At 30.6% G+C, this 14,185-nt stretch overlaps 3 protein-coding genes across 3 annotated transcripts; 2 read left to right on the forward strand and 1 right to left on the reverse strand.

Moving 5' to 3' along the window:
- The first annotated feature begins 932 nt into the window (after positions 1-932).
- PBA1 (N-terminal nucleophile aminohydrolases (Ntn hydrolases) superfamily protein) lies at positions 933-5,279 on the forward strand. The gene is made up of 8 exons (XM_068628200.2): positions 933-1,206; positions 1,375-1,451; positions 1,996-2,051; positions 2,180-2,252; positions 3,251-3,362; positions 4,296-4,369; positions 4,595-4,669; positions 4,925-5,279. Exons 1-8 carry the CDS (start codon positions 1,098-1,100, stop codon positions 5,048-5,050), a joined length of 702 nt encoding a protein of 233 aa, XP_068484301.1. The 5' UTR covers positions 933-1,097; the 3' UTR covers positions 5,051-5,279.
- A 1,657-nt stretch (positions 5,280-6,936) lies between these two features.
- Positions 6,937-9,884, forward strand: LOC137821345 (AIG2-like protein D). The gene is made up of 5 exons (XM_068625894.2): positions 6,937-7,271; positions 7,373-7,445; positions 8,147-8,239; positions 8,400-8,483; positions 9,564-9,884. The coding sequence occupies exons 1-5, from the start codon at positions 7,138-7,140 to the stop codon at positions 9,705-9,707; spliced, it is 528 nt and encodes a 175-aa protein (XP_068481995.1). The 5' UTR covers positions 6,937-7,137; the 3' UTR covers positions 9,708-9,884.
- A 1,175-nt stretch (positions 9,885-11,059) lies between these two features.
- Positions 11,060-11,855, reverse strand: LOC137821346 (oleosin Ara h 15.0101). The gene has a single exon (XM_068625895.2). It carries the CDS (start codon positions 11,760-11,762, stop codon positions 11,262-11,264), a length of 501 nt encoding a protein of 166 aa, XP_068481996.1. The 5' UTR covers positions 11,763-11,855; the 3' UTR covers positions 11,060-11,261.
- Between the last annotated feature and the right edge of the window lie 2,330 nt (positions 11,856-14,185).

A 14,185-nucleotide genomic window follows, 5' to 3' on the forward strand; every position in this document is an offset into this window, starting at 1 on the left:
TTGATGATTTTTTTTAATTAATCTTGACTGTTACTTCTCCATCAAAGTTTGTCAAGACTTTTAAGTGCAGTTGTTCTTCTATTCACATTAGTTGAAATCATTTTTAGTTGATGTTAATCACAATTATTTAGATTCACATTGACATTTTTGTAACGTAGTTGATTGTCTTGTTTTTTTTTTCTATCAATGTGTGTTGAAAGATTCCTTTAACTGAGGTTGCCAAAAACGATCATAGTTAATTTTGGTCAAGAGTTTTTCATGTCAATATTAAAAACAAATCTTGACAAATTATTAGTAAAAAATAATTATTGTAAACATTAATAAAAAATAATCACAATTGACATATATCAATCAAAATCATTGACAAGAAATAACATTGGTGTTGTTACTGCAAACACTGTCAAAAAAAAATAATTCACAACAAATTTGCATACTATTTAGATAAATCAACTTAGCATTCACTTATTTTATATTCAATATGCTAAGGGATTGTGGAATATCATTTTGCCCATAAAACATAACATGAAATCAATATTTTCAACAAATTATATGGATACCTTTACTTGTTTTTTTTGAAACATAGCACCTTCTGCTTAATTGATTTAACAACTGTTATAATAATAGTATACAATGTATTTTTTCCAAATAATTTTAAAAAATAAGGAAAATAATATGCAGAAAGAGTGAATATGTTATATGTCGATTAAAAAAGTTAATGTAGATGAGAAAAAGGAAGAAATGTTAAGAGAATTTTATCAAAATTATAAGGATATTATTTAATCTACTTTTTATTTTAATTTTTATCCTATTTCAGTTTAATAAAATTATGTAAATTATAATATACAGGTATAATAATTGCTTATGTATTTTTTTTGCTGAATATAATATCTGGTAATATTATATAATAAGATAATAAATTAATGAATGGTTTTACCATTTTTTGAAAGAAAATAAAAACTTACGCAACAAGTCTTAAAGAAAGAAGAATAAGTAAAGCAAGACCTGTTTTGTTCATTTCTTCTTATGCTTTATTAGGGCACTCTCAACATTTTCTTCTTCATCTTCTTCCTCTCTTCTTGCTGCTTCGCTGTTGAATCATGGATCAGAAAGTCGATCTCTCCGCTCCCCATGCCATGGGAACCACTATCATCGGCGTTACTTACAACGGTGGTGTCGTTCTAGGAGCCGATTCTCGAACCAGCACCGGTACACTCTCTTTCTCCACTTCAAATCCAACCCCAAATTAATTAGGGTTTTTCGTTTTTAGTGTTTTAAATACCTTCTTCCCCTGGCTTATTAATTCCTTGCTTCATTTTTTAAAATCGAGATTGGATTCTTGTTGTTCATTTCGGGATTCTTGTTTTCCACTTTCAGGAGTGTATGTTGCCAACCGGGCGTCAGACAAAATTACGCAGCTCACTGATAATGTCTATGTCTGTCGTTCTGGATCGGTATTTATCTTTCTATCCTATGACTCCTTCGTACATGTCAAATTCTTGTATTATTCATGGAGATTGGTGCTTGCAATTATTATCACCCTGGATTTGATTCGTGCTTCTGTTACTTGCTTGCTGTATCTTATATAATTATGCCTTTTCACTCCTCATAATGTATGGTGTTGTACATTTTTGTTAAGGTTTAAAAGTATGCGATGTCGAACACAGTTTGCTAGTTGAATGTATTGGCAGAAAATGAGGCTTTTAGTTGTTTGGTGTGTTGTTATCAAAGGTCCCCTTGATTTCTTACATTATATATGTTGATCGCTTTCAATTGTCGCCTGTCACTGAAATCTTGTCAATGTGAGTGGATGGAGTTGTGGTGAAAGTTCTGTTTGGACTTTTGAAATTAATAACATAATATATTATTATCTTGGTTTGTGCTAGCCACTTGTGATACCGAACATGCTTGTGTTTTAATCTTGAAGAAGATGATTACGGAATCTCTCATCCACTGTTATAGTTTTATGCACAAACAATAATCTGCATTATTTTTCAGGCTGCAGATTCTCAGGTTGTATCTGACTATGTGCGTTACTTCCTCCATCAACACACGTAAGTGACTTTATTTCCCTCATCATATACTAATAGGATATTCTCCGTTGTGGGGTGAAGTTTTGGACTACGATTTAGTGTATATTTACAGTGATTTTTACGTCATTGAGAGTTTTCTATTTGTGTAGGATACAACTTGGACAACCTGCAACAGTTAAAGTTGCTGCAAACCTTGTCCGGCTTCTCTCGTATAACAACAAGGTTTGACCTTAAGGCCTGTTCTTTGTAATTCAATTTGCATTGTTGAGTTTCCATCAATGATAGTATCAATTCTGAGCTCTATGCATTACTCTCTTCCCACAAGATTTGGCTTTAAGTCTTGTTCTGCTAAAGCTTGAATTATCCAATGTTTTCTTGTTTATTAAATTCATATCACATTGTTTATTAAAACTAGATGTTTCATTGTATTATTTTTTGACGAGGGAAGTTGGGCTGTGGCTATAGCGTTTATATCCAATTACATTCAGGAAGAGACCAAGAGATGCTACAAAATGAGAGTTGTGAGAAATGTATAGACCAAAATCAATGTGATTACTTTGAAAGAAGAGTTTTCAAAACTGGCCCAACTCAACACCCTTTTACACCTTGCTCTGCCGATTGCAGTAGATGGCCCATTTTACTCCTGTACTTGAAATTTTTGTTATCGCTTTTGATCTGGATTAATTGATCAGTGAAGTGGATATAAGCCAAGTTGAAATGTTAGAATTTTCTCATTATATAGGAATATAATGATAGATCACACAATGCCAATTTCACGAATTATCTCTAATATTTAATCATAGATCTCACTGAGCAACTCAACAGCACTTTAGACTGTTAGGATTATTGGAGTAGTGAAATACTTTAGGTAATAGTGATCGTGGAAAAGTTTCTGTAAGTATAAATTTGGAAGGGGTTTTAGGCTACAGTTTTTAAGTTGCAAAGACCTGTTATATTGGTTGAGTGGGAGAAGGAGATACAATTGGGAACTATGTTACTGCAATTTTTCTACATAACTGTCATTATTGCTCAATATTTCAATTCTAGATTAGAATTAGACATTCAAATGATAAAGGAAATTTAGTATTCTAATTCCAAAGATTATAAAATATTCCATTGTTGTGTTAGCCTGATGGATACTCCTAGTATTCTGTCTCTCTTCCGTTTATTTATTGTTGGAGAGTGGGGTATAACTGATATTTGGCTATATTCACTGGCAGAATTTCTTAGAGACTGGGTTAATTGTTGGAGGTTGGGATAAATATGAAGGTGGACAAATTTTTGGAGTCCCTCTGGGTGGAACAATAGTACAACAACCTTTTGCTATTGGAGGTATTTTACTTTTAAAATGTGTTTATGAACAATCTTATTATTATGATTTCTGTATTCATGTCCTTCTATTATTGTGAATAACCCTGTATACATATATTGCTTGTATCAATTGCCCATGATATTAATTGGATGGTGGATCTATTTTAGTTAATAAGAATCACTGATGTATGGACCTTTTTTGCAAAAGCTATTCTTCATTGTTTTTAGACTTTAGATGCTGGTTGAAATCAAAGTCGGAAGACAATAGACCCAAGTTCACCATATCCCTTTGCTTTTTTGGTCTGATGTTGAGGGAAAGAAGAAAAGTAAAAAGGAACTGGATAATTTCTTCTCCATTTAGCAATGTATCTTTTATTGTGTTGCCCAGGCTTGTAGAATGATGGATGTTTTCATTGGAGATGGTTGATATTGAGTTTGTTTAGTCTATGTTAATTTGATTGTATCCCATATTCCCTTTACTAATATTGTCATGTCATGTCAGTCAAGAATGCACAAACACCTCAAAATAGCATTGGGTCAAATACCCGTTTGTGTCAGACACTTCAGAGTCAATTTGGACTCCCCTGTGTTTTGTTTTCTGCAATGACTCATGCTCACTTTTTAAACATGGATTGCTTCTTTTCAATCAAGATTTTTATTTTATGTTAATTTACACACAATTATACATTGCACTTAACCCTATCATGTTCTTTAGTTATATTTTTTTCGTATTCCTATTTTCTTGTCTTGTTGTATCTGGATGTGATGTATACATGATTTTAGATGTCACTTTGGAATAAACCTGGACCGTTGTTTGCTGCAAATGTGTTTATGGGTTTTGTGTTCTGTTTATCTTTATTTGTAAATTTTTCATTGTTGACCAGTTAGATTTTTCCTTGGGATGCTGACTTTTGTTTTTTAAGCTTATGGTTTACTCGATGTGTCTTTTTGCAGGATCTGGCTCCAGTTACTTGTATGGTTTTTTTGACCAAGCCTGGAAAGAGGGAATGACCAAGGATGAAGCTGAGGTATGTTTTTTGATTCTTACTGCTGCTCTAAGTTAAAAACAGTGTATTCAGTTGCAAAAACTATTGTAGATGTTAGTTTTTGGAGACCTAATCTGATTTTGCTGTTATTGCAACCACATGCTTGGGATATGAACAATGGCAAAATAACTAGAAATTATGAGGATGATATTTTTGTTTTAATCCCTATTGATATTTGCTGACTATCTACTTGATTTTGTGTGGCAGGATTTAGTTAAAAAGGCAGTTTCACTCGCTATTGCTCGTGATGGTGCAAGTGGTGGGGTGGTCCGAACAGTCATAGTAAGACATCTGACCTGTGATATGTGTTTCTTGAATCATAGTAGGTTTTATGAGGAGGGGGTGGGGTAGGGGAACGAGGAAGGAGGAAGAGGCGTAATTCATTGCGGGAAATTGAACCCACACTCACGATTTGTCTGGATAGTTATGTACTTAATTGCCTCGAAAGGATAATTTGTATTTAAAAAATAAGGTTCATACTATATTCTTGCACAGTGATTTGAAACCATCTGATTTTAGTTTTTGAAATCCTTGTAGATAAACTCAGAGGGAGTGACCAGGAATTTCTACCCTGGCGACCAACTTCCATTATGGCACGAGGAAATGGAGGCTCACAACTCTTTGCTTGACATTCTTGGTGCCCCCGAGCCGATGAGCATGTGAAGAAGTTACCGTGTTTCTGAATGGATCCCGGATAGATTATATCTTGCCATCTCTCTTTTATAAACTGTTTAACGATTTGTGTAGATGCTTACTTTGGTTGGATATTGTTTTTATCGGGTTTTATTCTTGAGTTATGTACTATTAACTATTGTTTCATGATATAGCTCCCTAGTTACATGCATCCTTTGTTAAAACAAGACAATTATCATCAACTCATGTTTTAAATTTATTTTGGTCCTGGTAGTTAGTAGTACATATAAAATAAGAGCGATTTCAAGATGCAACGTTCTAGCATTAAAATAAAAATTGACTCTGCTGTTTATTAGGTTAACCCTGAGACTGGATTTATTTGATTTTTCTGTGGTCTTTTCTGTGAAAGTGGTGAAACGGCAATTTTTTGTAAGATAGCTAAAATCTTAAAATGTTGTTATTGGCGTGTGTCAAAACATGTGAAAGGTTTATTTGATGATTTTGATAGTTTTGTTGACTGACATGCATATGCATAATTAAATTAGGTAAAAACTTGGGTATTTAAGTTGTAAAAAAAAGGTTAAATTGTTCTTAATTTTATGTAATTTAACGAACTTTTACTATGTTTTGAAAGCATCTGATGAATTTTGTTCATATATTTTTAAAACCTTTAATTAAGTTGTTATTCCTTAATTGTTAAAGTATTGCTGTTTATTTTATTTTTTATTTTTTTATATCTAAGATACTTATTTAAAAGTTTAGATTATAGAAATTTATTTGATGATAACTATCAAACTCTTAGTAAGCTATTGAATGGCTTCTCACTGACCATTGCATTGCATTCTGTATTTCGAAGTACTGTTGCACTTCCGTAAATATTGAATTTTTAATTTTATCTTTCTTAATATGTATCTTAGATTGTGCATCTTAAAATGCATTTACGAATCTAGAAATACAAATACATTCTAAAATGTATATTAATATATTTTAAAATGCATGTTTTGAAATGTATTTTTGGAATACATTGTGTATTCTGGAATGAAATATCTAGATTCAGAATATATTATGGAATGTACACAAAATTAAAAATAAGTTATAAATTAGATTGGGAATAAGATTGTTTTATAAACATGAATCAGAGGTATTTTTAATATTTCATCATTCTCATGAAGTGCATTTTCAAACTATAAATGAAATGTTGGTTCATTTTCATTAAATTAAAAATTAAAATAAAATATTTCTTTTATCTATTATTTAAAAGATGTAAATATATAATAATATTATAATTTAAATTATTGATCATAGATAAATAATATATTACACAACGATAAGAATTGTTTTAATTTATTCTATTAAAAAAATTTAATTAATCAATTATATATAAGTAAAATCATAAAAAAATTGTTGGATTAATCCTCCTCTAATCTCATAGGTCAAAATTTTCAACTCACTGACCAAGTATCTTCTGCCCCAATTTTATATGGACAGGCTCAAAATGGTAGTTTTAATTTTAATTAATAGTGCTCATGGCTCAAAATGGTATTAATTTAGTTTCAATTTTAATTAATAGTCCTCATGGTCTCCCCAGTTGTAAGGATGTAGCTTCTAGGAGCTGCATTGCAAGATCTTGGACACCTGCGATTTATGAAGAACAAAAGGCAATAAAAATTGCATAATTACATAAAAAATACTCACTTAAATTTAAAATATCAATATTTTAATCATATTCTTTTTTATTTTTAACTTAAAATACTACTTTACATTATTATATTATTACTAAAGTATGTTGTTGATGGAGTATTTTTAATTTGGGAGTGTTAAATAATAATAATAATAATAATTCATGAGTACGGGAGACGTTGTTAGTGTATCACGTGAATCTTTTCTTAAAATAATATTTTAAAATATAAACTTTTATTTTGAAATCATATTTTCAGCCCAACTTGTCCACTCATTTTGATTCAAATGGGTCTATTTGCGTAAATACAAAATAGATCTGCACCAATTTTTGTAAATTTGTCTAAAAAATTATTTATTCAACATCTTCCTCCTTAGTATAACTAAAGTTTAATTATGGTGTAAGTAGAGAAAGAGACTGAAGAGGAAGACGAGAAAAAATGAGCGTAAGCGTGAATTGCGTGGGTGGCGATACTCACAACGTCTTCGTTTACGGTAGTCTGCTCGCCGATGAGGTTGTCCATACCCTCTTGAAGCGCCTCCCTCCGACCACACCCGCCACCCTTCACGACTAGTTACTCTCTCTCTGCAAATCCTTCCAAAATCACTTTTAGACCTTTCCCTTATATAACCAACGGATTTTGCTGTTTCTCTGAATTGGTATTTGATTTGCAGTCACAGGTTTAAGATCAAAGGTCGCGTTTATCCCGCCATTCTCCCTGTCCACAATAACAAAGTTAATGGCAGGGTACGTCTCCTCATTATTCATCCATCTCTCTTTTAAAACAAAATCATGCTTTCTAACTGTTTGTCTCTGCAATCTTTATTTTTATTTACTTTTTTGGTTAAATGTTTTTATGCTTTAGAAAAAAAAATCAGTTCTAGTTGTAGGTTAATGATGTGTGCCAAAACTGAATGCAAAATTAGAATATTTAAGAGATGAGTTTTGCTACTCTCTTCTTATTTATGTTTGATTGTTTCTAATTTACTTTTTTCTATTCAGGCTTTTCTTTATATTGCCTTTACTTCTTCATCTTTCATCTGTTCAGTCTGTAGCTTGGTCTGTTTGTAACTTGATATATTTGAACTTAGTGATTAGTCTGGTAAGTTTTAGTTTAGGTTCATAGTCTTTTCAGATAAGTCTTATATTATTCTGGTAAGACCCAACACGTCTCATGTTCTAACGCAAAATCATTTTATTTTAATAAATTAAATTTACACCCTATAATTTTTTGAGGTTGTACCTAACCGCTGCATTTTCTTTAAATGTTTACACCTTATAAGGTATACCTTGGTAAGTTTTTCAAATAATTAAAGGTTTCAGTATAGTTTGTCTTTTTTTCAAACAATTAAGAGGAATTAGTGTAAAAAATAAAAAATAAAAAGTATCGGGTCAAGTTTGATGGAACTTCAGTATCAGTGTAATTGACTCTTGTTATATTTGATCAGGTACTTCTTGGTTTATCTGGAGTAGAACTAGATATTTTAGATGAGTTCGAGGATGTTGAATATACTAGAACTGATGTTGACGTTTTCTTGTCAGTAAGTCTGGTTTATTTCACTTTCTATTCATCCATTAACCTATTGGTAGTAGTTAATTATTGTATAACAAATGAGGCAAACGTTATGTTTCCCAAAAATATACCATGATTTTACAGATTGCTCTCTACTCTCTGAAGAATGATAGTGTGTGTTGTAACAGGACAAGTCTGAAAAGTTACAAGTTTACGCATATGTTTGGGCCAATAGAAATGATCCCAACTTATATTCAGAGTGGGATTTTGAGGTGAGCTTGCCATCTTTCTTATTTTCATTTCCTCCACCCTGAATCAATATAACTCTCAAATGTTTTGGGGACAAAAGAAAAGCATGAAATGATCTTTAAATTTTAAACAAATTTATTCTTCTGTTTTCTTCTTTACATGATGGAAAAATTAGTTCATGAGCCACCCATTTGTGACCGAGGCCTTTGTTGGCTATGACTGCTTGTGGATGCATTCAAAGTTTTAAACTGCAGTTCTATTCATGGTTGCAATTTTGTCTCAATCTCTGATATTGTAAGAGTCTGCAAACAAATGCAGCCAATGTAGCCTCAATTTCATGGTCACGAGGCCCTAAATATCTTTACGATTTGGCCAGAATTGCAGTTGCGACATTTTTAAAAACCATGATTACACACTAAATAAAAGATTTTCTGCTGTGTAGTTGAGGGAAGATAGGATTTCCAGATTCTACGAGAATGTTAGGGCTACTTATCTTTTGCATAAAAATTAAAAAAGACAGATAGCATTATAGTAGTTATAGTTTGGTGACTGCGAGATAGTTGACCACCTCTCTTTATGCTTTCCTTTTGCTTCCCTCATGTTTTGACTTTGTTGTAGATTTTTAAACCTCTTAATTGTTATGAATATATATAAGTTATTGAAACTTCTTGAGGTTTTATTCAAGGTTAACTTTATAATTGGTTTTAAAGGATTGATAAAAGGTGTTCGTCCAGTTCTTCAAGCCTTTTGGTTCATCAGCAGTTTGCAGTATAAGTTTGATCTTATTACTTGTGGATAAGGAGGGAATTAACTTGTTGGGAGACCATTTCTTTATTTTAATGTTAAAACATTCTCTTTGAGGTTTAAATCTTGAAGGCTTCACCCGCTGTACCATAACTTAATATGCATTGAATGAATAGATGCTCATTTTGTCTGATATGCATAGTTCGTGTCAATGTGGTTAGATTTTCCATGTAGTACTTCAAATTTCTTGGTGTTAAGTTCTATTTCAAATTGAGTCCCTTTTTATGCATCCCCTATTATGGAAGTCGTTTTATTTTTATATTTTCCTCTCTGATAATTCTGATTTTTGGATTTGGAAGGAATGGAAACAAGTTCACATGAATGATTTCGTCAAGATGACTAACGGCTTTATGGAAGAATTGGAATTGCCAGAATCAAAGCCAAGAGTGAAGACTTATGAAACCTTCTACAAGCAAGAAAACGATAAGCCACTTCAACCTTGATGTTTACGGTTTGTAAATCCCGCATTGTGTGCATTGAGCAGAGCTGTATGGTTCAATTAAGAGTCATACTATTCACTGTTAATAATTATTAGTTCCTTTCCGAATTATTATTTTGATAAAATAAGCATCTTAATGCTAACAATCACAAGTTGTCATTAATATATTTATGTTAGATTAGAGTATTATCTTCTAGAATTTCAATACAAATATTAATGCTAACAATCACAAGTTGTCATTAATATATTTATGTTAGATTATAGTATTATCTTCTAGAATTTCAATACAAATATTTTATCGCCCTTCTCCAAATGCATACATACACAAATAGAACGTATGTGAATTGCAATTCATACTAAAGATGATTTTTCTACATGACATACTACCTTTCATCATATTTGTCTTGGGATAATCTTGCTGCGAATCAAAAGTTCTTTATCTTAAGCAGTGTTCTTATATATTATGAAGTTTTTTTATATTTTTCTGTCAAGTTTTCCATTCAGATTTCTAGTGAGTTAGTATTTAACCTTTACACGAACAGGAAAAAAAAAAGGCTCAAAAGTCCATTTAGTATGAATCCGTTTTGAATGTTACAGTCATAAATAAAGAAAAAGTAGGCTCAAAGTCCATTTAGTATGAAACTGCTTAGAATGTTGCAGTCAGAGATCTCTGTCTTCATAAATATTATTCAGTACAGAGAGATCTCTGTCTTCATAAATATTACTCTGTAGTTCTAGATGAATAAAACTTTTAGAAATGAAGTGGAAGACAGGCTCAGATACATAAATATTACTGTGTAGTTCTAGATGAATAAAACTTTTAGAAATAAAGTGGAAGACAGGCTCAGAAACAGTACTGTATCCAATTCATGTGTCATTCATTCACGAAATGATGAATTCAAAATAGCATTGGATCTTTTAATTTTTAATCTCTGTTCCATCGGCCTTCAGACGCACGGGTGACTATTAAATTTACACATCTGTGTTAGAAGCTTTCACTAACAAGCGTCTACTAAAATCTTTTTTAAATTTCGGTCTCATTAGCGTTCAGAGGCCATGTGTGACTACTAAAGTTACACATCTGTCTCACGAAATTCAAGGGTCTCATTAGCGTTCAGAGGCCATGTGTGACTACTAAAGTTACACATCTGTCTCACCAAATTCAAGAGAATCTTAAAATTTGTTGTCTTGATTTTCCGTGACCCTCCTCTCCTTATTCATCTTAGTGTTGGCGTTTTTTCCTATATTGTATTCCAATCTGCTACAACACTCTACCTCACAATAAAACAGAAAGAGCAAAAAATGAAAATTAAACGAGCTGCAGAAGAGAGATTTTTTAAGATGATTACACAAATATAATTAAAATAAGGTGGAGAGATTTTTTGAGATGATTACACAAATATTACTAAAATAAGGTAAAAGATTTAGATACAAAAGCAAAACAACACTGAACACCAAAAACAAGATTCAAATTAACAGCAGAACTTGAAAAAGCACATTTGCAAGGGCACCACCACTTCCTTCAATTCAACATTACACATGCATAAGCATTGCATGATTAATAAGCTCCCTGTGTGACCTCATGAATTTTACCCTGAGCATAGTTTCCATAATCCTTTGCCCTCTCTTTCACATCCCTCGCCTTATCAGCAAGGTATCCTTTTGCATAATCAAGGGTGTCAGAACCTGCAGGCTGGTTTGCAGCCAAGTACTTGTAAATCCAAGACAAAACAGCAACGGCAACCACACCACAGCCGCCAGAGAACAAAAAGCCAGAAGCAACTAGGAACAACACAAACGCAGCTGGGACAAGGACGGGGCTGAAGATCACAAGAAGAGGAGTTGCAATGATCAAGCTTATGACAGTGCCTGTGAAGATCAACCCAGACAAGAGCAAGAGTGAGATGCCAATAGTAGCAGCAGTTATGAACTTGACGGTTTGACGTGAAGTAGGGTTGTTGTAGCTGGTGTTGGACTCATAGGTGTTTCCAAAGGGTGGTCCATAGGAGGTTCCATGGGAGGAACCATAGGGACCTGCAGTTCTTTGTTGGTCACTCATGGTTTGGTGTTTTGAAGACTCAACTGAGTTCAGATAGAACAGTAGTGTGTGCTGGTGAGAGTAGAGTATGAGAGAAGGGAAGTGGTATATAGCAGTGTAGGAAGAGGTGGTGGGAGTGTACGCGGCAAGAGAGGAGGGTGCATTGCATGTCGTGGCGGCTTTACATGAAAATGAGGTAACACCTGTCCTCCTGTACCGACCCCTCTGAAACAGCCTTATGAAGTTATTAAGAAACCATGGGAAAGTTGCACAACCTTCTACCACTTAATCAAACCACATTCTCTTTTAATGTTGTTTTTATTTATATTCCCAAAAAAATATTAATGATTTGTGATTTGTATTGTTTAAAAGATAAATCTACTCAAATATGTAAAAAGAAAGAAGATAACACAGACCCTGTCATTCCTACTCATGTCAAATATGCAAAATTTCACTGTATAATGCAAGCTAATGACTGTATAATCACTTGAATTCCTAAGTTTCTTTTCAAAATATAAAAGCAATGTTTTTAACCAATTAAATTGGGTTACTTATCAGAATAACACCCACTCGTTGGTTTAATTACTTAATTAAAAATATGATGAAATATTATTTAGTCCAGGAAAGAATGCATCTACATGCCTACACTCTTCTTATAATAAAAAATATTAAAATTATAAAACGTTATATCTACAAATTATTTATTAATTTCTAAAATATTATAATTATATAATAAAAGAATTAATAATTTTTTATTAAAATAAAATTAAAATATAAATAAATATATAAAATAATTCTAAAACATTTTAATTTTAATTTAAAATATTAAAAAGTGAACTTTAAGCCTAACTCAATCTCATAAAACCGGCTCATAGGGTTGAGGTTTACACCCACTTATAAAACCCATAAAACCGGCTCATGGGGTGAGGTTTGCACCCACTTATATACAATGAGGCTCTAATCTCTAGTCGATGTGAGATCTCCAACATAAAAAAAATCATAATAACAGTTATATAATAAAACCATTTTTAATTTATATGAATTACAGTATATACTTTTATGCTACATAATTTTATCTATTATTATAATTCTGTTTTTGTTTATTTAGAAATCTTTTGTAATAGAACTGTTTGTTTGCCCTGCTGCAAATTTGATATTCCCATGGTGGGAAGAGAAAAACAAATTGACTGGACTTGAAACTGTCTTTTTTTTTTTTAATTTAATATGGACTAGAGGTTTAAGTTAAATTTTTTTTTTTTTATCATTGATCATAATAATTTTTCATTAGTGAAATTTTGTTTTTTTTAGTTTTTTCTTACTAAAGTTGACAGTGATTTTTTAATGTAAACTAGGTTTCAAAATAATGAGTAAAAGTATTTTTAATTAATGTAAATTAATGTTTTTTTATGTTGCTAAAAATTATTTTTTAATTGATATTATTAATATTAATTTTTAATCTACTCTTGCTTGTATTATTTCTCAATCCATATTAGTGAGGACTTTTTCATCAAGGAGAAGATACTTGTTGATGAGTGTAAATTAGGTTTTCTTGTTCACATTTGTTGGAGTTATCTATTGTCAATATAAGTATTGCTATTTAGGATGGTTGTTTCTGTATTTCTATATTTTTTAAAATAATTAAATTATTCTTAACAGTTCTGGATGATTTAGAATAAGAAGTGTTATATAAGAAAATTTTAAAATATAAAATATAAAATATAAAATATAAAATATAAAATATAAAATATAAAATATAAAATATAAAATATAAAATATAAAATATAAAATATAAAATATAAAATATAAAATATAAAATATAAAATATAAAATATAAAATATAAAATATAAAATATAAAATATAAAATATAAAATATAAAATATAAAATATAAAATATAAAATATAAAATATAAAATATAAAATATAAAATATAAAATATAAAATATAAAATATAAAATATAAAATATAAAATATAAAATATAAAATAAAATAAAATATTGTTTTAAAATATTCTTTTCAGAACATATTTTTTTATTTCTAAAATAATAAATTTCCATCCATAAAATATGTTCCAAAAAATATATTTTAGAAACATTTTTGTTAGATGCGGTGAAGAAAGAAATTTATTAGAAGCATAGGAAGAATCACTCTCGTATTTATTAGAGAAAAATTTTGTTAACACCATAGATAACATACCTTTAACACTATTTATAATAATATAATAATTTTTTAACTAAATTATATAAAAAAATAAAAAGTAATCCAACACACATATTACAAATAGTGCAATAATTTAATATTTTTATAAAATTGAAATAAGAAATAATAGATGAAAAGAAATTAAAGAAGTTAGGTGAAGTAATTTGTGGGTTAAAATTTTAAAAAACAACATATTTTATAAGCATTTTTGTTAGATGACTTATAATATGACATGCATGTTATTTTT

The sequence above is a fragment of the Phaseolus vulgaris genome, chromosome 9, assembly GCF_051622355.1.
Source record: "Phaseolus vulgaris cultivar YP4 chromosome 9, ASM5162235v1, whole genome shotgun sequence".
In the NCBI taxonomy this organism is placed as follows: Eukaryota; Viridiplantae; Streptophyta; class Magnoliopsida; order Fabales; family Fabaceae; genus Phaseolus; species Phaseolus vulgaris.